We start from the raw sequence: 25,011 nt of genomic DNA, 5'->3' as shown, positions 1-25,011 counted from the left end.
CCCTAACTCTAACCTGAATCCTAACCCTAACTTGAACCCTAATCCTAATCCCAACCCTAAGCAGAACCCTCACTCGAACCCTAAAGCAAACACTATCCAAAACATAACCCTACCCTGGACCCTTACTGTAACCTGTACCTGATCGAATCAGAATCAGAACCCTAATACTGAACCTAACCCTGACCCTAACTCTAAACCGAATCCTAACCTGTGCCCTAACCCAACCCCCCCACACACAAATATTAAGTTGATTGATTGGATTTTTTATTAAAAGCCTATATGCTTGCTATGGTATGCTCAGGAAACAGCACAATTGTGATGCTATACCTATTCCCAAAGAGGTCAGAGGAGACAACTGGAGGATAGGAGGAAAAAGACAGGGTGACCTTTGTGTCACATCTGCACCTACATATGAACACAGCTCCCATGTAAAGTAGATGGTGAACACTTTACAAACAGAACATTAACAAGCACAATGAAATCTTGTATTATTACTATGCATGGAACAAGGTTTATTGATAGAGAGCAGCAAAGGAGACTAGAAGTTTGCACCAAGTTTCCTAAACACACCCAGCAATACTTAAACAAAACAAATGGTTGGGCCGGGAGTTTGGCCTATTGGTTAAAGTGCTTGCCTAGCATGCACGAAGACCCGGGTTTGATTCCTCAGTACCACATACATAGAAAAAAGCCAGAAGTGGTGCTGAGGCTCAAGTGGTAGAGCTCTAACCTTGAGAAAGTCCAAGGACAGTGCTTAGGTCCTGAGCTGAAGCCCAGGACTGGCAAAAAAAAAAAAACAAAAAACAAAAAACAAATGGTTGACACTAGGTACTGGGGGCTCACACATATAAAATTATCTCATTATGAGGCTGAGACCTACATCTGGGTTCAGTAAGCTCAGGTAGAAAAGCCCATTTGACTACACCTTCAATTAATTAGGAAAGCCAGCATGGAGACATGGTTGAAGTGGTAGAGCACCAGAGGTGAGCAAGAATGCTGAGGAAGAGTCTAAATCCCAGTACCCACAACCACCCTACTTCCCCACCACCCCCAAAACTGTAAGAAAAGACTAAGGCCTTAAGTTGTCACTTGTCTTTTTTCTTTTTTTGGGTCAGTCCTGGGGCTTGAACTCAGGGCCTGAGCTAGAGCTCTAGCTCTATCACTTGAGCCACAGCACCACTTTCAGCAAATAAGATGATTTAATTTTTCTTTATGGCTATGTAATTTTCTGTGGTGTATAAGTACCATATATTCAACATATGTATGAGGTACCAATGAATCGAACTTAGGGCTTGGTGGATGTTAGGCAAACACTCTACCACTAGGCCATACTTCCGGCCCCTTCCTCATCTTTTAATTATCTGTTTATAAGGTAAAGAAGATAGAATCATCAAAAACTAAAAATGAGGGCAAGAAAAAAAGGAAAGAACAAAAGAACTCATTTCCATATCTTGGAAATGTATATTATTTTATATAAATAAGAGGTGCTGGGGCTGGGAGCATGGCCTAGTGGTAAAGTGATTGCCTAGTATACACAAAACCCTGGGTTTGATTCCTTGGTGCCACATACACAGAAAAAGCCAAAAGTGGTGCTGTGGCTCAAGTGGTAGAGCATTAGCCTTGAAAAAGCTTAATGGCAATGCCCAGGCCCTGAGTTCAAGCCCCCAGGACTGGCAAAAGAAAGGAGGAGGAGGAGGAGGAGACGATGATGACGATGAAGGAGAAGAAAGTGTGCCTAATAGCTGTATAACCTTCCATTGTGTACCGGTATCACACTTTTGGTGGTGGGGGGGGGGGCTTGAACTCTGGGCCTGGGCACTTTCCCTGAGCTCTTCAGTTCAAGGCTACCACCTCACCTCTTGAGCCACAGCGCCACTTCCCCTTTTCTAGTGGTTAATTGGAGATAAGAGTCTCATGGTCTTTGGTGCCTGGGCTGGCTTAGAACCACTATTCTCAGATCTCAGCCTCCTGAGTAGCTAGGATTACAGGCATGAGCCATGGAGCCCAGCTGGTATCACACTTTTTGGAACCACTCACCTATTGTAGGCCATCTGGGTTGTTTGCAAATCTTGGCTGTTGTGGATAGTGCAGCAATGAACGGGTGCATGTGTTCTTATAGCCTGGTTCATGATGCTCAGGGTAGATGCCTAGGGGTCATCTGGCTGGGTTTAGGGAAGGTCTCTGTTTTAGGAACCTCCAGACTGCTTTCCAGAGTAGTTGTGTACTAGTTCACAATCCCACTGGCAGTGCAGTAGGGTTCCTTTTTCCCCACATCCCCAATAGCATGATTTGTTGTTGACATTCAAAATGTTGGCTAATCTGAGATGGAATCTGAGTTGTTTTGATTTGCATTTCCAGGGATGATGAGCATTTCTTCATGTGTTTCTTTGCCATTGTTACTTCTGAGAAGTCTCTCCTTCACTCCTTTGCTCATTTAGTGATTGGTTTACTAGGTTTGTGAGGGGTTAGTTTCTTGAGCTCCTTGTATATATTGGCTATTGTGCCTCTCTCTGCTGTATTGTTGTGAGGCTCTTTTCCCAGTTTGTTGGCTGTCTTATCTAGTTCAGTAAATATGTCCTTAGCTGTGCAGAAACTTTATTTTGTCGTAGGCCCATGCTGAATGGCTCTCTCAGTGGATTTTGCATTTGGCATTCTTTAGGTCTGTGTGATGCAGATAGAGTGATGTGTCCTGGTCAGTTGTTTGGGCTCTGTGCTCTGCAGGGCAGTCCCGTGTCCTGGCTTTTAGGCCTGGTGGCAGCTTCTCATTATTATATGGCCCACAGCAGTCTAGTGTCTTGGCCCTGTTCTGTGTCTGGGGTACATGGATTCTGGCTGGTCATCGTGGGAGGCTCATTCTGGCCAGGTTCCCACTCCACTTTAGCGGCAAGTTGTCCGGACCTCAGGCATGGGCCTAGAGGGGTAGGCTCCCACAGGGCTGTACAGGGGATGGTCCCCACTTGAATCCCTGGCTGGGGTAGGGGCCGAGGGTGCTGTGAGGAGGTGGGCCTGAGCTTCAGAAAGGGCAGCTGCTGGTTGTGGGGAGATTTTCCCTGCTGTCTCTTAGCAGATCAAGTTTTGCCCCTGGCCTCCAGGGCTGCAGAGGATGCAGGATCCTTGTGCCTGCCCAGTGTTAATCCCTTTGGTCTTCCTCGGGAGGGAGGGGGGTGGTGGTGGGGAGTAAGGCTCTGGCCTATTTGCCCTCTCAGGGAAGGGAGGGAGGGGAAGGGTGTGGGCCAATGACTGTGGATCACCACCAGGGCTGGTCTCCCGTGGAAGGGGACCCGGGGCAGGGTGTTCACAGTTGCTGGCTCCGTGACAGTGTAAACGTTTCCTGCTGTGGATGCATCCTGCTGGCTGGGTGCACTGTGGCAGCTGTCTGCAGCTGGTTGCTGATCTGTGTTTCTGGGCACAGTGGTTAGGAGGTGGGGGGAAGGCAGTTCACAATTTTCCATCCTTATGTGTTAGGTGTAAGTTCTTCCTCGTTCTTTTTATCATCTGTTTATATCTTTAGGGGGTGAAGTGCGTGTTAGGACCCTAAATCTCTGTTTAGACAAAACTAGGATGATTCCCTATTGCTTTGCTGCCATCTTGATAGGTCCTCATAAATACTATTTTAAATGTTCAGAGGAGTCGCACCTAGGTGTCCTGCTTTATGCAAAACTTTTAAATTTGACATCATCCTATTTGCCAATAGGACTTGTTTCCTGGACAATTGGAATCCTATCCAGAAAATGACTACCTGTGCCTATAACTTACCCAGAATTTTCTTTCTGTTTTCTAATTGGAGATTTAAAATTTCAGTTCTTACTTTGAATTTGTTGATCAGATCAACAAATGCTGTGCTCTGTGCGTGTGTGTGTGTGTGTGTGTGTGTGTGTGTGTGTCCTAGGTGCTGGCCTGGGTGCTGTCCTTCAGCTTTTGTGCTCAAGCCTAATGTTCTACCACTGGAGCTGCTGCTTCGTTTCTGGCTTTTTGGTTTTAAATTGGAGATAAGAATTTCATGGACTTTAGTGATTGGACTGGCTTTATACCACAATCCTCAGATCTCAGCCTCCTGAGTAGCTAGGATTATAGGCCTGAGCTACAGGTACCTGGCCTAGTTCTGTTTTCTTTATGTATAGAATAATTTCTAGTGCTTTTCCGAATATATCTCAATGTTTCATAAATACTTTTCATACTGGAAAACATGTGTCTCACTAGGTTTGTTGTTGTTTGCTTTTATATTTATTGTTTTGTGCCAGTTCTGGGTTTGAGCTCAAGGCACTGTGCCTAGCTTCTTTTACTGAAGGTCAGAGTTCTAGTATTTGAGCCATAGCCCCACTTGTGATCTTCCTGCTATACCCTCCACACTGATTACTAGCATGAGCCACCATGGCTGGTTAAAATCTTGAAACTACAAAATATATTGAAAAAAGTATTTGAAAGTGTCCAAAAAAATGCACACAAAAAAACTGGAAGTGGAGCTGTGGCTCAAAGTGGCAGAGTGCTAGCTTTGAGTGATAAAGCTCAGGGACAATACTCAGACCCTGAGTTCATCCTCACGACCATCACCCCCCACCACTACCACTAACAAAAAGCAGCTCGTGCCTGTAATCCTAGCTACTCAGGAAGCTGAAAACTGAGGATCACAGTTTAAAGCCAACCCGGACACTAAAGTCCATGAGACTTACTCCAATTAACTATCAGAAAACCAGAAGTGGTTCTGGGGCTCAAGTGGTAGAACACTAGCCTTGAGCTGAAGAGCTCAGAGACAGTGCCCAGGCCCAGAGTTCAAGCACCATGACCTACCAAAAAAACCCAAAACAAAACATTTTTGAGCCAGGTGTCAGTGGCTCATGCGTGTAATCCTAATACTAGCTACTCAGGAGGCTAAGCTCTGAGGATTGTAGTTCAAAGCCACCCAGGCACAAACGTCTGTGAGACTATTATCTCCAACTAACCACAAGAAAACCACCAGAAGTGGCACTGTGGCTCAAGTGGTAGAGTGCTAGCCTTGAGCAGAAGAGCTCAGGGACAACGCCAAGATCCAGAGTTCAAGCCCTACAACTGACCCAAAAAAAGAAAAATGTTTTAACTTGTGGTAGTCAGAATTGATCTTATTACTTACAATAATATATAAAAGAGATTAATTTATTCTGTGATTTAAGTCACAGATTTTTTTCAAGCTGGGTCTCAGAGTTCCAGAAGTTCCTTTCAAATGTCTGCAGGAGTATATTATTGGTGTTATACCTATGTTTGCTGTTTGCTGTTTTAAACAAAATTGAAAAACATTACCTAAGATTGAATAATTACAAGTAAAGAGTTTGTTTTAAGTCTTTTTCTATTTTTTAGAAATAAAACATTTAAAAAACAAAAACGTTGCAAAGTGACTAAGACTTCCTGTTGTTTCAAATAATGCGTGATTTCTCCTAATCTTCATCTTTGTAATAACTTTGACTGCTCCAAAATGACCCTGCTGCCTGATCTGGAGTATCAGTCCATTTCATTGGCTCTTGAAACGAGTAAGGGCCATTTAGATTATACTAAATTTCTCTAGCTGATCCCACAACTGTTCATCTGCCTGGATGGTATAACTACTCTTGCTAGAATTTCATATTTGATTAGGATTTGTAAGTTTCTATGGTCATAATTGTAGTCTGATTCTTTTGCAGTTCACTAATACGTTAGATCTGATATCTAATCTGGACTGCTGTCCTGTTATCTGTTATCTGATTTCGGCATTCAGTCTCCAGAGAAATTCTTTGAAACTTATCCTGGGTGCAGGATTTAACTTTTCAGAATCAAGAATATCTACCTAGGATTAATAGCAGTAGCATTCAGTAAACGTGGATTGATGCGTAGAGGAGGAAGTTCTGTTATAGTCAGAAAAGGATTATACATACTTGCTGCTAATTGTGGTTTTGTATTAGCTTGTTCAAAGCAGCATATGTTTTTGCTTGGATTCTTTTTGAGATGTTTTTGAAAACACCACTCTCTGGTGTCAGAAAATGAATAGATTCACAAAAGCTGCATGAGTTTTCCTCAAGGCATTTTACTACTTTATAGAAGGGTATGCTGTAACTACACTCGCCAGAACTAGGCAGGCACCAAGGCAGGGTGGTCTGCTTAGCTAGTCAGACACACAGACACACATATATACCTGTGTATATATGTAGCCAGGGTGATGGTGTAATATAAGGTGAAAGGTCCCTACTGAGGAGAGGCTGTCCTTTTTGAGGCAAGGGTCCACATTCTTGTCATGGTTGATTGGGAGTGGGGTTGGGGGCTGCTGATGGTTACTGTTGGAAGTTTTTAAAGTTAGTAGAAAGTTCCTATTCAAGCCAGATGTGGTGGCTGACACCTTTAATCCTAGCTACTCAGGAGGCTGAGATCTGAGGATCAAGGTTCAAAGTCAGCCTGGGCACAAAAGGACCTGAGACTCTTATCTCCAATTAACCTCTAGAATATGGGAAGTGGGGTTTGGCTCAAGGGTAGGATGGTAGCCTTGACCTGAAGAGCTCAAGGATAACACCCAGGCCCAGGGCTAGGGTGGTAACCTTGAGCTGAAAAGCTCAGAGACAGTGCCCAGGCTGAGATCAAGCCCCATCTCACACACACACACAGTTCCCATTCATGGGGAGGTATATTCTTCAACTCCATTGACAAAGACTTATACACTGATGTGACTGGCTGGTAACACAGATGACAGGTACAATTCAAGTCAAGAAGCAAACAATCCCAGGAATTGGCAGTAGCAGAAATATCCATATAGAATGGTGATTGATTACAAGATGGAGACAATTTAGTTTGATAGAAAAGATTGCTTTTTCCCCTACTCGCATGTGATGAACACTCAACATAAATAAGAACTTGTCATTAAACAGGCAAAAATAGATTTAATTATGCAGTTTATATCCATTGACCTTAAATTCTGATATTATGAAAATACTGTAGTTTGCAAGGATCCTATCTTTTCCTGAACTACAAGATCCTAAAACAAGTTTCCTATTTACTTAACATTTAACCCATTTGCTAACTCTAACCCTAAACCTAACAAGGAAACTAACCCTAACTGCAACCTTAATAAACTCAGAATAGTAGATATTAGGAAAATAATCTAATTTCCATTCAATCTCACATTTGTTTTACTTCTAATGGTTAATAGAAAACTCAGTTTTAAAGCTTTCCCTTCTACAGCCCTAACAATAATGGGAACTAAAGAACAAAACCAATCCTTCATCCAAAATATATCCAAATCCTAAGTCACAAATAGTTTTTTATTTGCTTTTGGTTTTTGGTTTTGTTTTTGCTGGACCTAGGGCTTGCACCTGAGTTCCTTTTGCTCAAGACACTCTACCACTTAAGCCATAGTGCCATTTAAGGCTTTTCTGTGATTGTGGAGATAAGAGGCTTTCCTGCCTAGGCTGGCTTTGAATTGTAATCTTCAAACCCTGCCTTACTGGCATGAGCCACCGACACCTGGTACAAATAGTTTTTTTGTTGTTGTTGTGTGTTTGTTTTGCCATCCTGGGGCCTGAACTCAGGGCCTGGGCACTGTTTTTGGACACTTTGCTCATGGTTAGCACTCTGCCACCTGAACCACAGCGCCATTTCCAGCTTTTTCTGTGTATGTGTTACTGAGGAATTGAACCCAGCATGCTAGGTCAGCACTCTACCCTAAGCTATGCTCCTGGCTCCCACAAATAGTTTTTTTTTTTTTTTTTTTTGCCAGTCCTGGGCTTGAGCTCAGGGCCTGAGCACTGTCCTTGGACTTTCTTTTTTTTTTTTTTTTGGCCCCTTTCTCTTTCTGGCCCCGCTCGCTCCGGCCCCACTCGCTCCGGCCCGGCTAGGCCCCCTTTCTAGCTCAGGCCCCGCTCGCTCCGGCCCCACTCGCTCCGGCCCCGCTTGCTTCCGCCCGGCTCGCTCCAGCTTGCTCTTGGCCCCGCTCGCTCCGGCCCGGGTCGCTCTGGCGCTCTGGCCCCGCTCGCTCTGGCCCGGCCAGCTGTCGCATGCTCCTGGCTCTGCTCGCTCTGGCCCCTTCTCGCTCTGGCCCCGCTCGCTCCCGCACGCTCCGGTCCTGCTCGCTCGGCCCCCGCTCGCTCCGGCCACCACTCGGTTGGGCTCTGTTCACTTCAGCTCAGCTCGCTTCTTTTCGCCGTCGCAGTCTTGTCTTCTGCCACTTTTCCGGTTTGGTTGTGTCTCGTCTCTGCCACTTCCGGCTTGGTTGTGTATGTGGGATACCGAGGAATCGAACCCGGGTCTTTGTGCATGCTAGTCAAGCACTTTAACCGCTAGGCCAAACTCCCGGGCCCTGTCCTTGGACTTTCTCAAGGCTAGAGCTCTACCACTTGAGCCTCAGCACCACTTCCGGCTTTTTTCTATGTATATGGTACTGAGGAATCGAACCCGGGTCTTCGTGCATCCTAGGCAAGCACTTTAACCACTAGGCCAAACTCCCGGCCCCAATAGTTTTTTTATTTTATTTTTTTATTTTTTTAATTTTATTTATTTATTTATTTATTTTTTTGCCAGTCCTGGGCTTCGGCTCAGGGCCTGAGCACTGTCCTTGGACTTTCTCAAGGCTAGAGCTCTACCACTTGAGTCTCAGCACCACTTCCAGCTTTTTTCTATGTATGTGGTAGCGAGGAATCGAACCCGGGTCCTCATGCATGCTAGGCAAGCACTTTAACCACTAGGCCAAACTCCCGGCCCCCAATAGTTTTTTTTAATCTATCTAATTTTGATTCAATTCATCCTTCTTAAAATAGTTGCAATTTTACCCACTGGTGCCATTTCCTAAGCCAAACCCTATCCCTAAACCTAATGAGGTTAGCTCAAAATTTAACCCTAATTAACCCTGAAGAGTAAATGTAAGGAAAAACACTATAGTCTCTATGAAATTTAAGAATGATTTTACTTTTAATTGGTAGTAGAAAATTCAGTTTGGCCCTAAAGCTTACCTTTCCCTAACCTGAACTAGAAATAGCAACCCTAACTCTAACCCTAGTTACCACCGAATGCTAAAAGTAACCCAGATTCACTGCTTTTCTTTCATGCTACCTTGAACTCATCTGATAATTCATAAACCAGGTTGTAGTTTGCCCCAATATGTGTCCTTTTTCTAATTCTAAACCTAAGTCTACATGCAGTCAGACTAATCCTAACCATAATTCTACCTGAATCCAAATATTAACCACAACCCCGTAGTTCACATTCATCCTAAGTATTAGTTGGCCTGTCACTCAAATTAATTTTCAGTTTGACTAGTGTCCCATTTTCCTAACCCTAATCTTGATTCTATTGGTAGCCCAATCCTAATTTTAATGAAAAAGAGTTAATTTGGATTCATCCTAACATACTCTACTGGTACTTCTTAAAGTAGGTTGCAGTTTGCCCTGAACCCTACAGATTTCTAACCCCAACTCTAATGCAAACTATTCCATCCATTGTTTTTCTTTTTTTCCAGTCCTGAGGCTTGAAATCAGGGCCTGGGCACTGTCCTTGGGCTTCTCAAGGCTAGAACTCTACCATTTGAGCAACAGCACCATATCCCACTTTTTCTCTGTGTGGTACCAAGAAATCGAACCTAGGGCTTCATGCATGCTGGGCATGCATTCTACCAGTAGGTCATGCTCTTTGCATTTTCCATTGACAACTAAGTATTCCTGAAGTTCTCGACCCTAAAATGTTTCAGATTTACTAAACATTGCAGTCATTTCTTAAGCCAGACCCTTTCTCTAAATCAAATGAAATGCAAACTATGAATTTTACCCTAATCAACCCCAAAGAGTAAATGTTAGGAAAAATACTGTAGTCTCTATGACATTTCACAATGATTTTATTTCTAATTGTTAATAGAAAACTCAATTTGATCCTAGAGCTCACCTTTTCCTAGCCCCAGCCCTAATGTGAACTACAAAGAGAAATCCTAAACCTAACTCTTTGCTGCCTGGGCTGGCTTCAAACCATGATCTTGTAATTCTGTGTAGCTAGGATTACCAGCATGAACCACCACAACCCGTTCTTGAGGGCGTTTTTATTTTTTTCTTTTCTTGGCTAAAGGTTAATGCTGTGCTGCTTGAGTCAGAGCTTCACTTCCAGCTTCTTGATGGTTACTTGTAGATAAGAACCTCTCAGATTTTTCTGTCCACTTCGGCTTTGAATCTTCAATCCTCAGATCTCTACTTCTTGAGGAGACAGGATTGCGGGCATGAACCACTGGCACCCAGCTTGCTTTCCCCTCTTTCTCTTCAGTTTTCAGGACTGTATCATAATTTGGTTTACCCAGCCAAATCCACTTATTTTTCACAAACTTACCCTGCTAACAGTTCTCTTGCCCTCAACTCTGGTATCTACTTCCTGGAAGGCCCAGGTCAACACTGGTGGTGTGCAAGAAGTAGTTAGCTGGAAGATGAGGCTTTGACTCAGATCATTCACTCTCTCCTTTACAGTGACATCCTCAACCACAGGCTGTATATAGAACCTGGATAATACCTACCACATGTCTTGCAAAGCCCAGTTAAAACTTTCACCTGGGTGTGGTTGCTCAAACACAGCTGTAACTCATATTCAGGAAGTGGAAGCAGGAGGAGCTCAAGTTGGAGGTCTTCCTGGGTTAGCTAGGGTGTTTTATTTCATATATTTTTATTATAATTAATAGAAGGGTTACATTATATTCACAGATAGACATGCATTACTTTACATGCATTGATACCCTTTCTCATGTCATGGTCCCCATTTCCCACCCCCTTCCCCCCAACTGCTCATGTTGTTTTCCCCCCTTCCCTCTCCTACTTCAAATAACTAATTAAGCATATATAAAATATATCAGATAACAAGGTGAAATATTGTAACAATATGAGATAACCAAGGGACAGCAAAAGAGATGAGAGATAACATAGTACATTAAGGAAAACAATCACTCATTATATGGCTTTTTGTTTCTATATCCTGGAAGTCCTTTCATTTAGTGGCATACTGTATGGCCTTATGTATCTAGGTTTTGTTCTATTGTAAACCTCTGCTAGGAGATCCCAAGGTTTCTACTGATTATGACAAATGAGGGAAACCATTGAGCCTATGTTCCTTTGAGTCTGGCTTACTTCACTTAATATGATTTTTTCTAAGTCTTTCCATATCCTTACAAATGGGGTGATGTCATTCTTTCTGACAGCAGCATAGAATTCCATTGTGTATAAATACCACATTTTGTTGATCTACTCATCAACTGAGGAACATCTGGGTTGGTTCCATATCTTTAGCTACGGAGTTTGATAACAACCCGAATGACATAGAGAGACCTTGACTCAAAGGTAGGGGAAGAATAGCTGGGAATGTGGCTTAGTGGTAAAGTGCTTGCCTGGCATGCATGAATCCCTGGATTCGATTCCTCAGTGCCACATAAACAGGAAAATCAGGAATGGCTCTGTGGCTTAAGTGGTAGAAGACTAGCCTTGAAATGAAGAGCTTAGAGTTCAAGCCCCATGACCGACAGAAAAAAAAAGAGGAAAAACACCAAGACATGAGAAAGGGTATCAATGTATGTGAAGTAATGCACCCTCTATCAGGTGAATATAATGTAACCCTTCTATTAATTACAATAAAAATACTTGGGGAAAAAAAAGAAGAAAAACAAAACAGCAGCAACAACAAAAAGAATACGGGGGACACCCTGGACCTAATAATGGGGGAAGAGTACTATGCTCCCATCAAATCTGCAATAATTATGCTATACCAGTCTGTGCAACCTAGGGGAGCATCCTTCCGCCTGGGAAGTCACATGCTTAACAGTGACTGAAGCATGAGACTGATTAGGAAGAGGCTATTTTGTATTGAAGACATACTCTTGGCCTGTGAGATTTTACACTTCAGTAAGTAACTCCAGGGCATGGTGCAAACTCTTTTTTGAGGTAGATAGTAGAAATCAGCATAAAAACTACCCAGCAAGTTGCAGGAGTGTGGCTTAGTGGTAGAGTGCTTGCCTAGCATTCATGAAGCCCTGGGTTTGATTCCTCAGTACCTCATATACAGAGAAAGCCAGAAGTGGTGCTGTGTCTCAAGTGGTAGAATGCTAGCCTTGAGCAAAAAGCGTCCAAGGACAGTGCCCAGGCTGTGAGTTCAAGCCCCAGGACTGGCAAAAACCAAACAAACCAAACAAAAGAAAACAAAACAACAAAAAAAAACCCTACTCATTAAACCAGGTACAGTGGCTTATGCCTATAGTCAATCCTAGTGACTCAGGAGGCTGAGTTCTGAGGTTCTTAGTTCAAAGCCAACCAGGGCAGAAAAGTCTGTGTGTGTGACTCTTTTTTTTAATTTTTTTTTAATTTTTATTTATTTATTTATTTATTTTTTGCCAGTCCTGGGCTTGAGCTCAGGGCCTGAGCACTGTCCTTGGACTTTCTCAAGGCTAGAGCTCTACCACTTGAGCCTCAGCACCACTTCCGGCTTTTTTCTATGTATGTGGTACCAGGGAATCGAACCCGGGTCTTCATGCATGCTAGGCAAGCACTTTAACCACTAGGCCAAACTCCCGGCCCTGTGTGTGTGACTCTTGTCTCCAGTAAGCTACCTAATAAAGCTAGAGCTAGGGCCGAGAGTTTGGCCTAGTGGTTGAAGTGCTTGCCTAGCATGCATGAAGACCCGGGTTCGATTCCTCGGCACCATATACATAGAAAAAAGCCGGAAGTGGTGCTGAGGCTCAAGTGGTAGAGCTCTAGCCTTGAGAAAGTCCAAGGACAGTGCTCAGGCCCTGAGCTCAAGCCCAGGACTGGCAAAAAAAAAAAAAAAGCTAGAGCTAGAGCTATGGCTTAAGTGGTGGAGTGTTAGCCTAGAACAAAAAAACCTCAGTGATAGTTCCCAGGCCCTGAGTTCAAGCACCAGGACCAAAAACGAAACAAAAAACAACTACCCACTACTGTGGGTATTGGGTGTTGAGTTTAAGCCCCTGGATTGGCACTCATGTGCGCATGTGTACACACACAAACACACACACACACGTAACAATTTTTTGGCATATTAAGAATATCTTCTTACATATCTGTAAGTAAAAACCAGAGACATATTGGATATAGAGGAAAAGAAGTCAATGTACAAATAATTATGTAAAAACATTTATGAATTTTTTGTTTTTGCTTTTGTTGATGATGGTGGTGTTTGTTTTTGCAAAAGAAGGGGTGCAGAAAGGGAAGGAGAATGGGTGAGCAAACTCAATCACGCTATTCAGTATACACTGTGGAAAAGGATCTATGTAACTTGTAGGGAGGGATGAGAAAGCAAAGGAAGGGATGACATTGTCCAAGAAAAACGTATTCCTTACCCAACTTAAGAATTGTAACCCTTCTGGGCTGGGAGTTAGGCCTAGTGGTTAAAGTGCTTGCCTAGCATGCATGAAGACCGGGGTTCGATTCCTCAGTACCACATCTAGAAAAAAAGCCGGAAGTGGTGCTGAGGCTCAAGTGGTAGAGCTCTAGCCTTAGGAAAGTCCAAAAAAAAAAAAAAAGAATTTTAACCCTTCTATGTAACACATTAATAATAATTACATTAAAATATTTATGAAGACAGTGACTGGTGGCTCATACCCGTAATTCTAGTTACTCCGTGGGCTGCTGTTGAGATGTGAGGATCTCAGCTGCAAGTCAGCCAGCCAGGGACCATGAGATTCTTATGTCCAACTAACCAACAAAAGCCCAAAGTGGAGCTGTGGCTGCAGTGGTAGAATGCTAGCCTTATACAAAACACAAAGAGAATACCAAGGCCATTAGTTCAAGCTCCAGAACTGATGCATACACACACACACACAAAACAAAAACAAAAACCATGAACCATGCACAAAATTATGAAGCATGTTTTATATAACCTAAAACATCTTCAGCTTGATTCATTAGATATGTTTTGTTTTCTTATTGTTTCTTGATAGGTCAACTCAAGTTAGCCTGGAACTTGCTATGTAGCCCAAGTTGGCTGCAAATGTACAGTACTTCTGTACTGGGCACTCAAGTACTTCTTTACTGACATGCATCACCATGCACTGGTCTTTGTTTATTGTTCCTCCCCCATTTTGGCACAATTGTGGGTTGAATTTAGGACCTCCTTAAGCTTGCTAGGCTAGTAATCTATTACTTGTGCTGTACATCTGGCTCTGGTTTGTCTTTTTTTTTGGGGGGGGGGTCAGCAATCAGTGGTGGAGCTTGAACTCAGAGCCCTGTTTCTGAGCTCTTGAGCTCAAAGCTATTGTGTTTTCATTTTAAGCTACAGCACCACTTACACTGGCTCTGGTTTTTTTTTTTTTTGTTTTTTTTTTTGCCAGTCCTAGGCTTGAGCTCAGGGCTTGAGCACTGTCCTTGGACTTTCTCAAGGCTAGCACTCTACCACTTGAGCCTCAGCACCACTTCCGGCTTTTTGCTATGTATGTGGGGTACCGAGGAATCGAACCCGGGTCTTCGTGCATGCTAGGCAAGCACTCTACCACTAGGCCAAACTCCTGGCCCCTGGCTCTGGTTTTTGATGGCTGTTTTTTTTTTTTTTTTTTTTTTTTTTTTTTTTTTTTTTTTTTTGCCAGTCCTGAGCTTAAGCTCAGGGCCTGAGCACTGTCCCTTGGATTTTTCTCAAGGCTAGTGCTCTACCACTTGAGCCTCAGCACCACTTCTGGCCTTTTCTAAGTATGTGGTACCAAGGAATCGAACCCGGGTCTTCGTGCATGCTAGGCAGGCACTCTACCACTAGGCCAAACTCCTGGCCCCTGATGGCTGTTTTTGACATTGGGTCTCTTGAATATATCAAGGAGTTGACCTTGAACTGGGATTCCTTCCTTTGTAGCATACTAAGTAGATTTGAGGGGTTTTCTTTTCATTTCCTTCCTTCCCTTCTTTTTAAAAAAATTTTGGTACTGGAGCTTGAACTCAGGCCTTATGTTCTTGCTTGGCTTTCTATCTATTTCTCCCCACACCAGTTGTGGGCTTGAACTTCAAGGCCTGGTCTCTGTCCCTGAGCCTCTCTGTCCTCAAGGCAAGCACTCTACCACTTAAGTCACAGTGCCACCTCTAGCTCTTTCTTAGTAGTAAGAGTCTCATGGACTTTCCTGCTCTGTCCCGGCTGGCTTTGAACTGTGATTTTAGGTGTGAACCACCGGTACCTGACTAGCTTGGCTTTTTTTTTTTTTTTTACCAGTCCTGGGGCTTAAACTCAGGGCCTGAGCACTGTCCTTGGACTTTCTCAAGGCTGGAGCTTTACCACTTGAGCCACAGCACCACTTCCAGCTTTTTTCTATGCATGTGGTACTGAGGAATCAAACCTGGGTCTTGGTACATGCTAGGCAAGCACTCTACCACTAGGCCATGTTCCTGGCCCAAGCTTGACTTACTTATAGCTAGTGCTTATCACTTGAGCAATACCTCCAGTCCAGAATTTTACTTGTTAATTGGAGGCAGTCTCTTGGAGCTTTCTTTTTTTTTTTTTTTTTTTTTTGCCAGGTCTGGAGCTTGAACTCAGGGCCGGAGCGCTGTCCTTGGGCTTTCTCAAGGCTAGAGCTCTACCACTTGAGCCACAGAACCACTTCTGGCTTTGCTATCTATGTGGTTCCGAGGAATTGAACCCAAGTCTTTGTGCATGCTAGGCAAGCACTTGACCAGTAAGTCAAACTCCCTGCCCCGTCTCTTGGAGTTTTATATTTGAGCTGGCTTCAAACCTCAAAACCTGCATGGTTCAGCCTCTTGGATTACAGGTGTGGCTACTTTTTCTTGTTAATGATTGAATTTGGAACATTCCTTTTATTTATTTTTTTAATATATTTTTTATTATAATTAATAGAAGGGTTACATGATATTTGCCAGATAAATGGTGCCTTAATTCCCACACATTGATACCCTTTCACATGTCATGGTCCCCATTTCATTCCTTTTATTTTTAGCATATTATTGTATGTGGGTGATATTCTAATAGCTATGTTGACATTATTACTTTCTTAATGAGTTGCAAGCAACACATTTTTTTGTTTGTTTGTTTGTTTTATTGTAATTAGTAAAAGGGTTACATGATATTTGCCAGATAGAAGGTGCATTAATTCACATAAATTGATATCCTTTCACATGTCTTGGTACCCATTTCCCTCCCCCCCCACCCCCCAGCAAGCAACACATTTATCAGTGACTACATAAACAGTACTCTGGAAAATTCCAGAACAATGTTCTAACAGGGAAAGTGTGGAAGTATTAATTACATGCATTTCTTTATGCATTCATTCATTTGTAGGTTCACTGGGAACAAAGACTTATTGGATCTTTTTCATTGTTGTGTGTCAACTAAGCCAAGAACAGTATTAGGCATGTGGTATTAAGTCAATGTTTGTGAAATTCACTAATCCACTCATTCAGTACTTATTGAGCAGGGGACTAGTCTTGGAGGGAAAAATAACAAAGAAGCCATTCTTTTCTTCAAGGGTTTTCTAGTCTAGTGGAAGAAATGCATAGCGCAGAGTATAGCAATTAAAGATGTATTCAGATATATACATATGGAGAGTAACTCATATGACAGGTGCTAGAGTCTGCAAGAATCTTAGAGGAAAAGCAAGTTAAAAAAAAAAAAAAAGACAAGGGCTGGGATTTTGGCCTAGTGGTAGAGTGCTTGCCTAGCATGCACAAAGACCAGGCTTCGATTCCTCCATACCACATACATTTAAAAAAAAAAGCTAAAAGTGGTGCTGTGTCTCAAGTGGTAGAGCACTAGCCTCAAGGAAAGCCAAAGGAAAGTGCTTAGGCTCTTAGCTCACTCCCCAGCATTGGCAAAATAAAACAAAACAAAACAAAAGGACAAGACAAAGAGGAAGCAAGGTGGGTGCTGGTGGCTTATGCCTGTAATCCCGGCTATCTGGAGGCAGATCTGTGGATCATGATGTGTAGCCAGTCCAGGTTGGAAAGTCCATGAGACTCTTAACCTCCACTAGAAAACCCGAAGTTGCATTGTGGTGCAAAGTGGACGAGTATTAGTTTTGAGATAAAAGAGCTCAGGGAGAGTGCTCAGGCCCAAGTTCAAGCTCCATGATTGAAGAAAGAAAGAAAACAAATAAAGCTTCATTTATTCCAAAAGCATTTACTGTCCATTTACTTGCTGCTGGATACTAGGAAGACAAAGATGAATGACTCACCAAGCCTGATCTTCACCAACATACTGTTGCTAGAAGACAGGATAGGAAACAAGCAATGGAATTCATCTACAATATGGGACAAGAGGACCTCAAAGAAGAGCTGGACTGCTCAGAGAAGTTAGAAATGCCTGTCTTCTCAGGGTGATTTGTGAATGGCCTGAAGGATGATTTGTTCAATAAGCGAGGGGAAGGCAGAAAAGAGAAAGATCCTGGGGCCCCGAAGCATGGCCCAGTGATAAAGTGCTTGTCTAGCATGCACAAAGATCTAGGTTCAATTCCTTGGTACTACATACACAGAAAAAGCCAGAAGAGGTGCTGCGTCTCAAGTGGTAGAGTGCTAGCCTTGAGAAAGCCTAAGGACAGTGCCCAGAACCTGAAATTTTTGACCAGGACTGGCAAAAAAAAGAAAAAGAAAAAGGTGGAAAACTTGATCAATAGGTCAAACCAAAGTGCAGATTAAGGGATAACCAAGTTTTACTGGAAGATGGAAGAAGGAAAGTTTTTGAAATTCTTATCTCTAGTTAACTATCCAAAAACCAGAAGTGTGACTCAAAAATGGTAAAGCACTAGCCTTGAGAGAAAAACTAGTGTTCCAGCTCTGAGTTCATGCCCCGGCAGTGAGACACAAAATCAAAAGCAAAAAAACTGGAAGCATAGTGTAATAGTCCCCTCAGACTTGTCCCCGTATTGGGGACCTGCAATCTCACAATGTGAAAGCCCACTCGGCCCCGCTGACAGACCCAGGAGTTCCTCAAAGCAGGCCACATCTGACTCCCACAGGGCCTTTGCTCCAACAATAGGCTTATAGAAGTAGGCCCAGGTAATCCACCCTGCGTAAAACTTACTTGAAAGTCCCTCCACCTTCGCACTCAACATGCCCCCCGACTCCCTTCAACTTTCTATTGCAGTAGATCTGGTATGTTGAGCGGCTCTGTCTGCTTTTCATTATCCCTGCCCTTCGAAACCATCCATTCCCAAATATCATCTGCGGACAAGGCACTACTGGATTTACATGTGAGGGACACCACACGTTTCTAGACACTTTTTTTTTTTTTTTCAGGCAGGCCAGTGATTTTCCCGGGCAGGAGCTCTAGGAATAATAAGGCAAATGGATATCATCTCGTTTCTAGTCTTCTTTTATTTATTTTATTGTTGATCGTAGGGCTTGAACTCTGGGCCTGGGCGCTTTCCCTGAGCGTTTCAGCTCAAGGCTACCGCCCTACTCCTTGAGCCACAGCCCCACTTACGGTTTTCTAGAGGTTAATTGGGGATAAGAGTCTCATGGCTGGCTTTGAACCTCGATCCTCAGATCTCAGCCTCCTGAGTAGCTAGGATTACAGGCGTGAGCCACCGCGCCCGGCTAGACTTTATTTTATTAGCAGACTATTTGTTGCTGCTATTTACAAGAGTGGAGTTTGACGGGGCTTCGCGGGGTTGAAGGTATCTGGGTGGACACAGGTGACCACATCCGAAGCAGGGCGGGTGAAACTCGGATGGCTTTGCCTCAACAACCCGGGTTCTGGGGCGCTGTTTTCTGACGGTCCTCGTCTCTGGCTCTCCGGATTTCTTCAACGATCGCACGGGATTTTAATTTTTGGGGTGGGGAGGACACTCGGGCGCCCCCAGACCCGAAAGGTGCGGGATCCGCCGAGCCGGGCGTCGCCCCGCAGCCGCCGGGGCACCGCGCAGCGGGCATCGCGCAGCCCCGCTGGCAGGCGAGCGCCTGGAGCGGAGCCGGGGACCCCCAGGCAGATCGTGGCTGACCTCCGCCGGCAGACAGCCCCGGCCGCGGGGCAGGGGAGGGCGCCGCCGAGCGCAGGTGTGGACGCGGCGATGGCCCGCGGCCCACCCTCTGCAGCCAAGGGGCGGGAAGCCGCGCCGGGGTGGCCGGCTGCGCACGCGGCGAGCTCCCCACGCGCTCGCGGTCGTCCCGGGAACCACGCGAGTCCCCAGGCCTGGCGCGCGGGCCACGAGCACCGCAGGTCCCTTCTGGCCGCGAGCCAGGAGACCGCCAGGGGGCGGGAGCGGCGCGGTGGACAAAGGCCGCGGGCTGGAGGCGGGGCGGCGCGAGCCGGCGTGCGCGCGCACGAGCCCGCTCGGCGTGCGGGGGCGCGCGGCGCGGGCCCGGAGGGCGCGGCGGGAGCGCAGGGAGGCGGGCGGAGGCGGGGGGCGGGGTGCCGAGGCGTGGAAGCCCGCGGCGGCGGCGGCGGCGGCGGCGGCCGAGCGGGGTCAGTTCTGTGTGGTGCTTGCCAATGTGGGAGCCGTCTGCAGCGTGTCCCGGGCTAGAAGGTAAATATGCCCTCGTTGGGGGTGCCTGGGAGGCCACCCCCACTTCCTCCCCGCCGGAGGTGGAGGCTGAAGGCGCCGTGGAGCGTTGCGGGTCGGCGGCGTGGCCGGACCCCGAGGAGAGCGGCCCCCGGGCGGCCTCCCCTCCCCCGCGCCGTCCCTCCCTCCGGGGCTGCGCGGGGCCCGACGCGAGGGGGGGAGGGGAGGGAGGTGGGGGAGGGGCGGATGGATGGGGGCGCGTGGGGAGGGGGTGGGCCGACACAGGTGTTCTGAGGGGAGGAGCGAAGGGGGGGTGGGACGGGGGGGAGTGCATCCTGCGGGGGGGGGGCGCGGGAGGCCGGGAGGGTCGGGGCGCCGGGGGCGGGGCGGGGGCCGCGCCGCGGGCGGGGGTGTCGGCGGCGGCGGCCGCTATTCCTGTGTAATGGGCCAGCGGCGCGGTCGCCACTCGCCGAAATTGGGCAGGTAGGTGGGGCCGCGGGGACAAAATAGATCCGATGACAGGCGCGCTCCGTCGCGGGTCGCGCGAGCGCTGACCGCCACGACGCGGCTTAAAGGGGTAGTTGGCTGTAGTGACCTTGCCGGGGCGACCAGACAAAGCTCGGCTCCGGCCTGCGGTGGTCGGCGGCTCCGTCCTCTCCCGGGGCGGGCGTCCCGCCGAGGCCAGTGCAAAGCTGGGATTCTTGGCAGAGGGGGCGGGGATCATGGCCGGGGCGGGGGCGGGGGGTGAGGGGTGGTCTGGAAGTCCCCAAAATGATGCAAGGGTTTGCTTTTTGCACTGTGAATCGTTTTCTTTGAAAGGGTGTTCATGATCTTCTCCCCTAAAAAAGGTTGAGCCGGGAGGGACCATCCAATTAGGGTCGAACCCGGGAATGAAAAAAAAAGTGGTTAGATCCTGCAAAGAGGGAGAGGAATGATGATCTTTTACATGTGTTTCACTGACTGGAAGCCTGTGTTATTGGATGTTTGTGTTTATGATGTTGGTGAACTTGTGGTGAGCTGATACTTGGATTTCTGGGGTGTCCTTGTCTTTCAGAAAAGCTCGGAACACTTGAAATCAAGATCTGATTGGCAGGTTGGATGATCCTAACCTTGTAGAAGGAAATATTGCAACATTTTAATATGGTATTTCTTTCCCATCCGCGTGTGTGTGTGTATGTATGTGTGTATGTATGTGTACGGGAGGGTACTACTGGGGCTTGAACTCAGGGCCTGGGTGCTTTCTAAAGCTTTTCCAGGTAAAGCTTAGCTCAGTTCCATTTTGGGGCCACAGCTCTACTTCTGGCTTTTTGGGCTGGTCTTGAACTGCAGAGTCTCAGATTTCAGCCTCCTGAATAGCTAGGATTACAGATATGAGTCATTTGTGGCCAGCTTTACCTACTTTTTTTTTTTTTTTTTTGGTTTTTGTTTTTTCATCCCTCGTAGGGCTTGAACTCTGGGCATGGGCCCACAGTCTCTGAGCCCAAGGGTACCACTTTGATCCACAGAAGCACTTTCGGTTTTCTGGTGGTTTAATTGAAGATGAGTCTAAACTTTTGTGCTCCAGCTAGCTGTGAACCTTGATCCTCAGATCTCAGCCTCCTGAGTAGCTAGGATTACAGATATGAGCCGCTGGCACCTGGCCAACTTTACTTTTAGGTGATTACATGAAGTGGGAAAAAAATCTGAATAAAATCGTTAAACCCAAACTTATTCTGGCTATCTTGTGATATGGTACTCTTTTTTTTTCATATATTTTTTATTGTAATTAATAGAAGGGTTACATGATATTTGCCAGATAGATGGTGCATTAATTCCCATACATTGATACCCTTTCACATGTCTTGGTACACCCCATTTCCCTCCCCCACACCCCCACCCCTCATCTTGTTTTCCCCGTTCCCTATCCAATTTCAGATAACCAAATACAAATATATCTGATATATCAGGTAACAAAGCGAGATAGTGTAACAATATGAGATAACCAATGGACAGCAAAAGTGATGAGAGATAGCATAGTATCTTAAGAACAACAATCATTCATTATATGGCTTATGTTTACATCATATTTTAAAAGACAAGTTTAACAAACAAGTGTTCAATGAGGGAATCTCTAATTACAATCTCTGGGACTTAGTATTTAGAACTTAATCAAAATTAGGCTAAGGGTTTGTATGTCATAGAAACATATCAATTTATGAAATAAAACATTATGTCTGTAGAGTCATAGGTTTTTATGTTTTTATGTCATTATCATGTCCATAGTTATTGAGTCCTCGCTCTTGTACTCTTTGGATTTAATAGCCGCATATTAAGGATACCATGTGCCTTTTGTTCCTTAGGTCTTGACTTGTCTCACTCAACATGATTCGCTCTAGATTCATCCAATTCCCTGCGAATGCCATTATTTTATCTTGTCTGTTGGCTATGTAGAATTCCATTGTGTATATATACCACATTTTCTATATCCATTCATCTGCAGTAGGGCATCTGGATTGTTTCCATCGCCTGGCTATTGTGAATAGTGCAGAGATGAACATAGCTGAGCAGGTGTCTTTATAATATTCTGGGTCATGCTGTTCAGGATAGATGCCAGGAAGTGGTATGGCAGGATCATAGGGAAGATCTATTTTCAGTTCTTTAAGGAACCTCCACACTGCTTTCCAGAGTGGCTGAACTAGTCTACATTCCCACCAGCAGTGTAGTAGGGTTCCTTTTTCTCCACAACCCCGCCAGCAACTGTCATTGTCTGAGTTCAAAATCTTGGCCATTCTTGTTGGGGTAAGGTGGTATCTTTATGGTACTCTTTTATTGTTTAGTTTATTTGTATTTTACTGTAAACCAGAGATAGCACTTACCTTTTGAATTGTAGATGTGTTACATTTTGCCAAAAGACTATTAAACATGTGAACCTCTAATGTTAAGCTGTGTGTATTTTCAGTTCTAGTCATCGTTACCATATTTCATTATCTGGCAGTGTAATAGGAAATTTACTTCTAAGTGATGGATGATAGTTGGTAGGAAGGAATGCCAGCTTCTTTACAAAAAGTTTTTTTCTTCTTAAAAATCCAGTGTTTTGTATCTGTAAAAATGTTGCTATCTAGTACAAGAATGTGTTGTCTCAATTTTAGAGAGTGTGGCATGTAACTTTTTTTTTTTTTTTGCCAGTCTTAGGGCTTGAACTCAGGGCCTGGGCACTGTCCTTAAGCTTTCTCAAAGGTGGAGTTCTACCATTTGAGTCTCAGCACCACTTCTGGCTTTTTCTGTATGTGTGGTACCGAGGAATCAAACCCAGGGTGTTGTGCATGCAACGCAAACACTCTACCCACTAGGCCAAACTCCTGGTTCATGGCATGTAATTAAATTTTTTTTTTCTTTTTTTTTGGTCAGTTGTGGGGCTTGAACTCTAGGTCTGGGTGTTGTCCCTGAGCTATTAATATTAAGCTCAAGGCTATTGCCCTACCCCTTGAGCCACAGTGCCACTTCCGGTTTTCTAGTGGTTAATTGGAGATAAGAGTCTCATGGTCTTTATGCTGGGGCTGGCTTTGAACCACCATCCTCAGATCTCAATCTCCTGAGTAACTGGAATTACAGGTGTAAGCCACTGTGCCTGGCTGTAATTTAAAAATTTTAGCTTTTATTATGAAAATAGTCTAAAGGTTTCAGAAACAGTTGCAAGGATAATGCAAAGAACATCATTGTAAACTCTACTCTGGTACTGTCCTTGAGCTTCTTTTGCTCAAGGCTAGCGCCCTACCATTTGAGCTACAGCACCCCTTTTCTGTTCATGTGGTACTGAGGAATTCAACCTAGGGCTTCATGCATGCCAGGGAAGCATTCTTACCACTGAGCTACATTGCCAGCCCCACAATGAAACTTTTAATTACACAAACAATACAGAAAATGAGACTATGTAGTTGGCCAATCTCAATCTCCCTCCCCCCACCCCGTGTCTGTCTCTGTCTCTCTCTGTCTCTGTCTCTCTCTGTCTCTGTCTCTGTCTCTGTCTGTCTGTCTGTCTGTCTGTCTCTCTCTCTCTCTCTTGTACTTTTTTTTTTTTTTTGTTAGTCGTGATACTTGAATTCTGGGCCTGGGTGTTGTCCCTGAGTTCTTCAGCGAGCTCTTCAGCTCAAGGCTACCGCCCTACCCCTTGAAGTACCATATATATAGAAAAAGCCAGAATTGGTGCTGTGGCTCAAGGGGTAGAGTGCTAGCCTGAGAAAGCCCGAGGACAGTGCTCAGGCTCTGAGTTTGAGTACCAGGACTGGCAAAATAAAAAGGGGGTGGGGAACAGAACTTGGTATAACTTGTACATATGAAAGAGGAAGGAAGAACTAGGTGTGATGGTGCACTAGGCAAGGGAGAAAGGAAGATCACAGGCAGGAGGCCAGCCTGGGGACACAGGAGACGTTGTCACTAAAGGAATGGGATGGGGAGAAGAGATAAGAACAAGAGTTGAGCAGCTAAGTGGCGCAGTGCTTCCTAGCAAGCCGAAGGCCCTGGGTTCAATCTCCAGTACCACAACAAAGAATAAAAATAAAGAAATTACCAGGTTGAGTGGCTACGCCTGTAATCCTAGCTATTCAGGAGGCTGAGATCTGAAGATCACGGTCCAAAACCAATGCAGGCATTAAAAAGTCGGTGAGACTGTTATCTCCAATTAACCATCAGAAAAACAGAAGTGGTGCTGTGACTCAAGTGGTGGAACACTAGCCTTGAGCTATAGAGCTCAGGAACAACATCCAGGCTCAGAGTTTAAGTCCCAGGACCTACCAAAAAATATCCTCCGTGATTCTTTTAGAATCTGGAGCTTTGCATTGGTATTTAGTTTTGTGTATTTTGTAGTGTTAAGAATGAGGATAGAAAATATTTTTGCCTTTCATAATGCATTTAAATGAGAATTACCCACCAGTTTGGGGGTCTGTGCCAAAACAAAAAGGTAGGTATTAATTTAGTAATGATGTCCTTTTATAAAGCAGCCTTTTATTGAGTATCAATGTGACTTTTACTTTTACAGCTTTAATTAGATGGGCTAAGCATAAATCCCTGTAGAAGTGGTATGTTATGTGAGCAGATACAGATTGGACTTGCAGTGGTTCCTGAGCAGCAAGTCTTCCCCTGTGGGGTGACACAGCCTCTATCCACTGCCCACCTCTTCTTTTGATAGCTTGGAATCTGGAACTGCTTGTGCAAATATGCCTGACTGGACATCATTTTAGGGCATTTATGAGAGGTGGAGCTAGGTTTCCCTACAAGTAACTTAATTGTAATTGGCTTGAATTGTAGCAGGAAACTTTTGACAAGAGGGAAGGTGGAATTTTGTGAAACCACAGCATATAACTGCACGCTTATGTTTTCCTACTATATCAAATGTTTTTAAACCGAGAACAGCAGACTGGCATGTCTTTTTTTGTTTGTTTAAACCTGGAGCCATTTAAAAATTAATTCTATTGTATTTTATTGTTGGGATAATGTATAGGAGGGTTAAAGTTACATTCATCAGGTAATGGATACATTATTTCTCCAATGTAGATCCTTCTCATGCTTTCCCTTCCCCCACCCCCTCCCAATCATCTTGTTTTCCCCCTTCCCTTCTCTATTTCAAATAAACAAATATATACAATATACCA

General features: G+C 44.8%; 1 protein-coding gene across 6 annotated transcripts in view; it reads left to right on the top strand.

Moving 5' to 3' along the window:
- Stau2 (staufen double-stranded RNA binding protein 2) overlaps positions 1–25,011 on the top strand; it is a 616,065-nt gene that overhangs the window by 321,386 nt on the left and 269,668 nt on the right. For 2 of the 6 annotated variants that reach the window (XM_090338962.1, XM_090338961.1), the window contains exon 1: positions 20,163–20,527. The exons of 1 other annotated variant lie outside the window; for it this stretch is intronic. Coding sequence is in view for 1 of the 5 variants with exons in the window: in XM_090338963.1 (XP_090195089.1) it covers positions 20,525–20,527 (3 nt within the window). In the remaining 4 variants the exon portion in view is untranslated. Of the gene's footprint in view, positions 1–19,298; positions 19,409–19,849; positions 19,868–20,162; positions 20,528–25,011 lie in introns of those variants that run through there. 3 more of the 6 variants (XM_090338966.1, XM_090338968.1, XM_090338963.1) reach the window with 3 other exon arrangements.

Source organism: Megascapheus bottae, chromosome 9 (genome assembly GCF_031878675.1).
Source record: "Megascapheus bottae isolate mThoBot1 chromosome 9, mThoBot2.hap1, whole genome shotgun sequence".
Lineage (NCBI taxonomy): Eukaryota > Metazoa > Chordata > Mammalia > Rodentia > Geomyidae > Megascapheus > Megascapheus bottae.
Note: the sequence above shows the minus strand (reverse complement) of the source record. Positions and strands in the feature narration are given on the sequence as shown.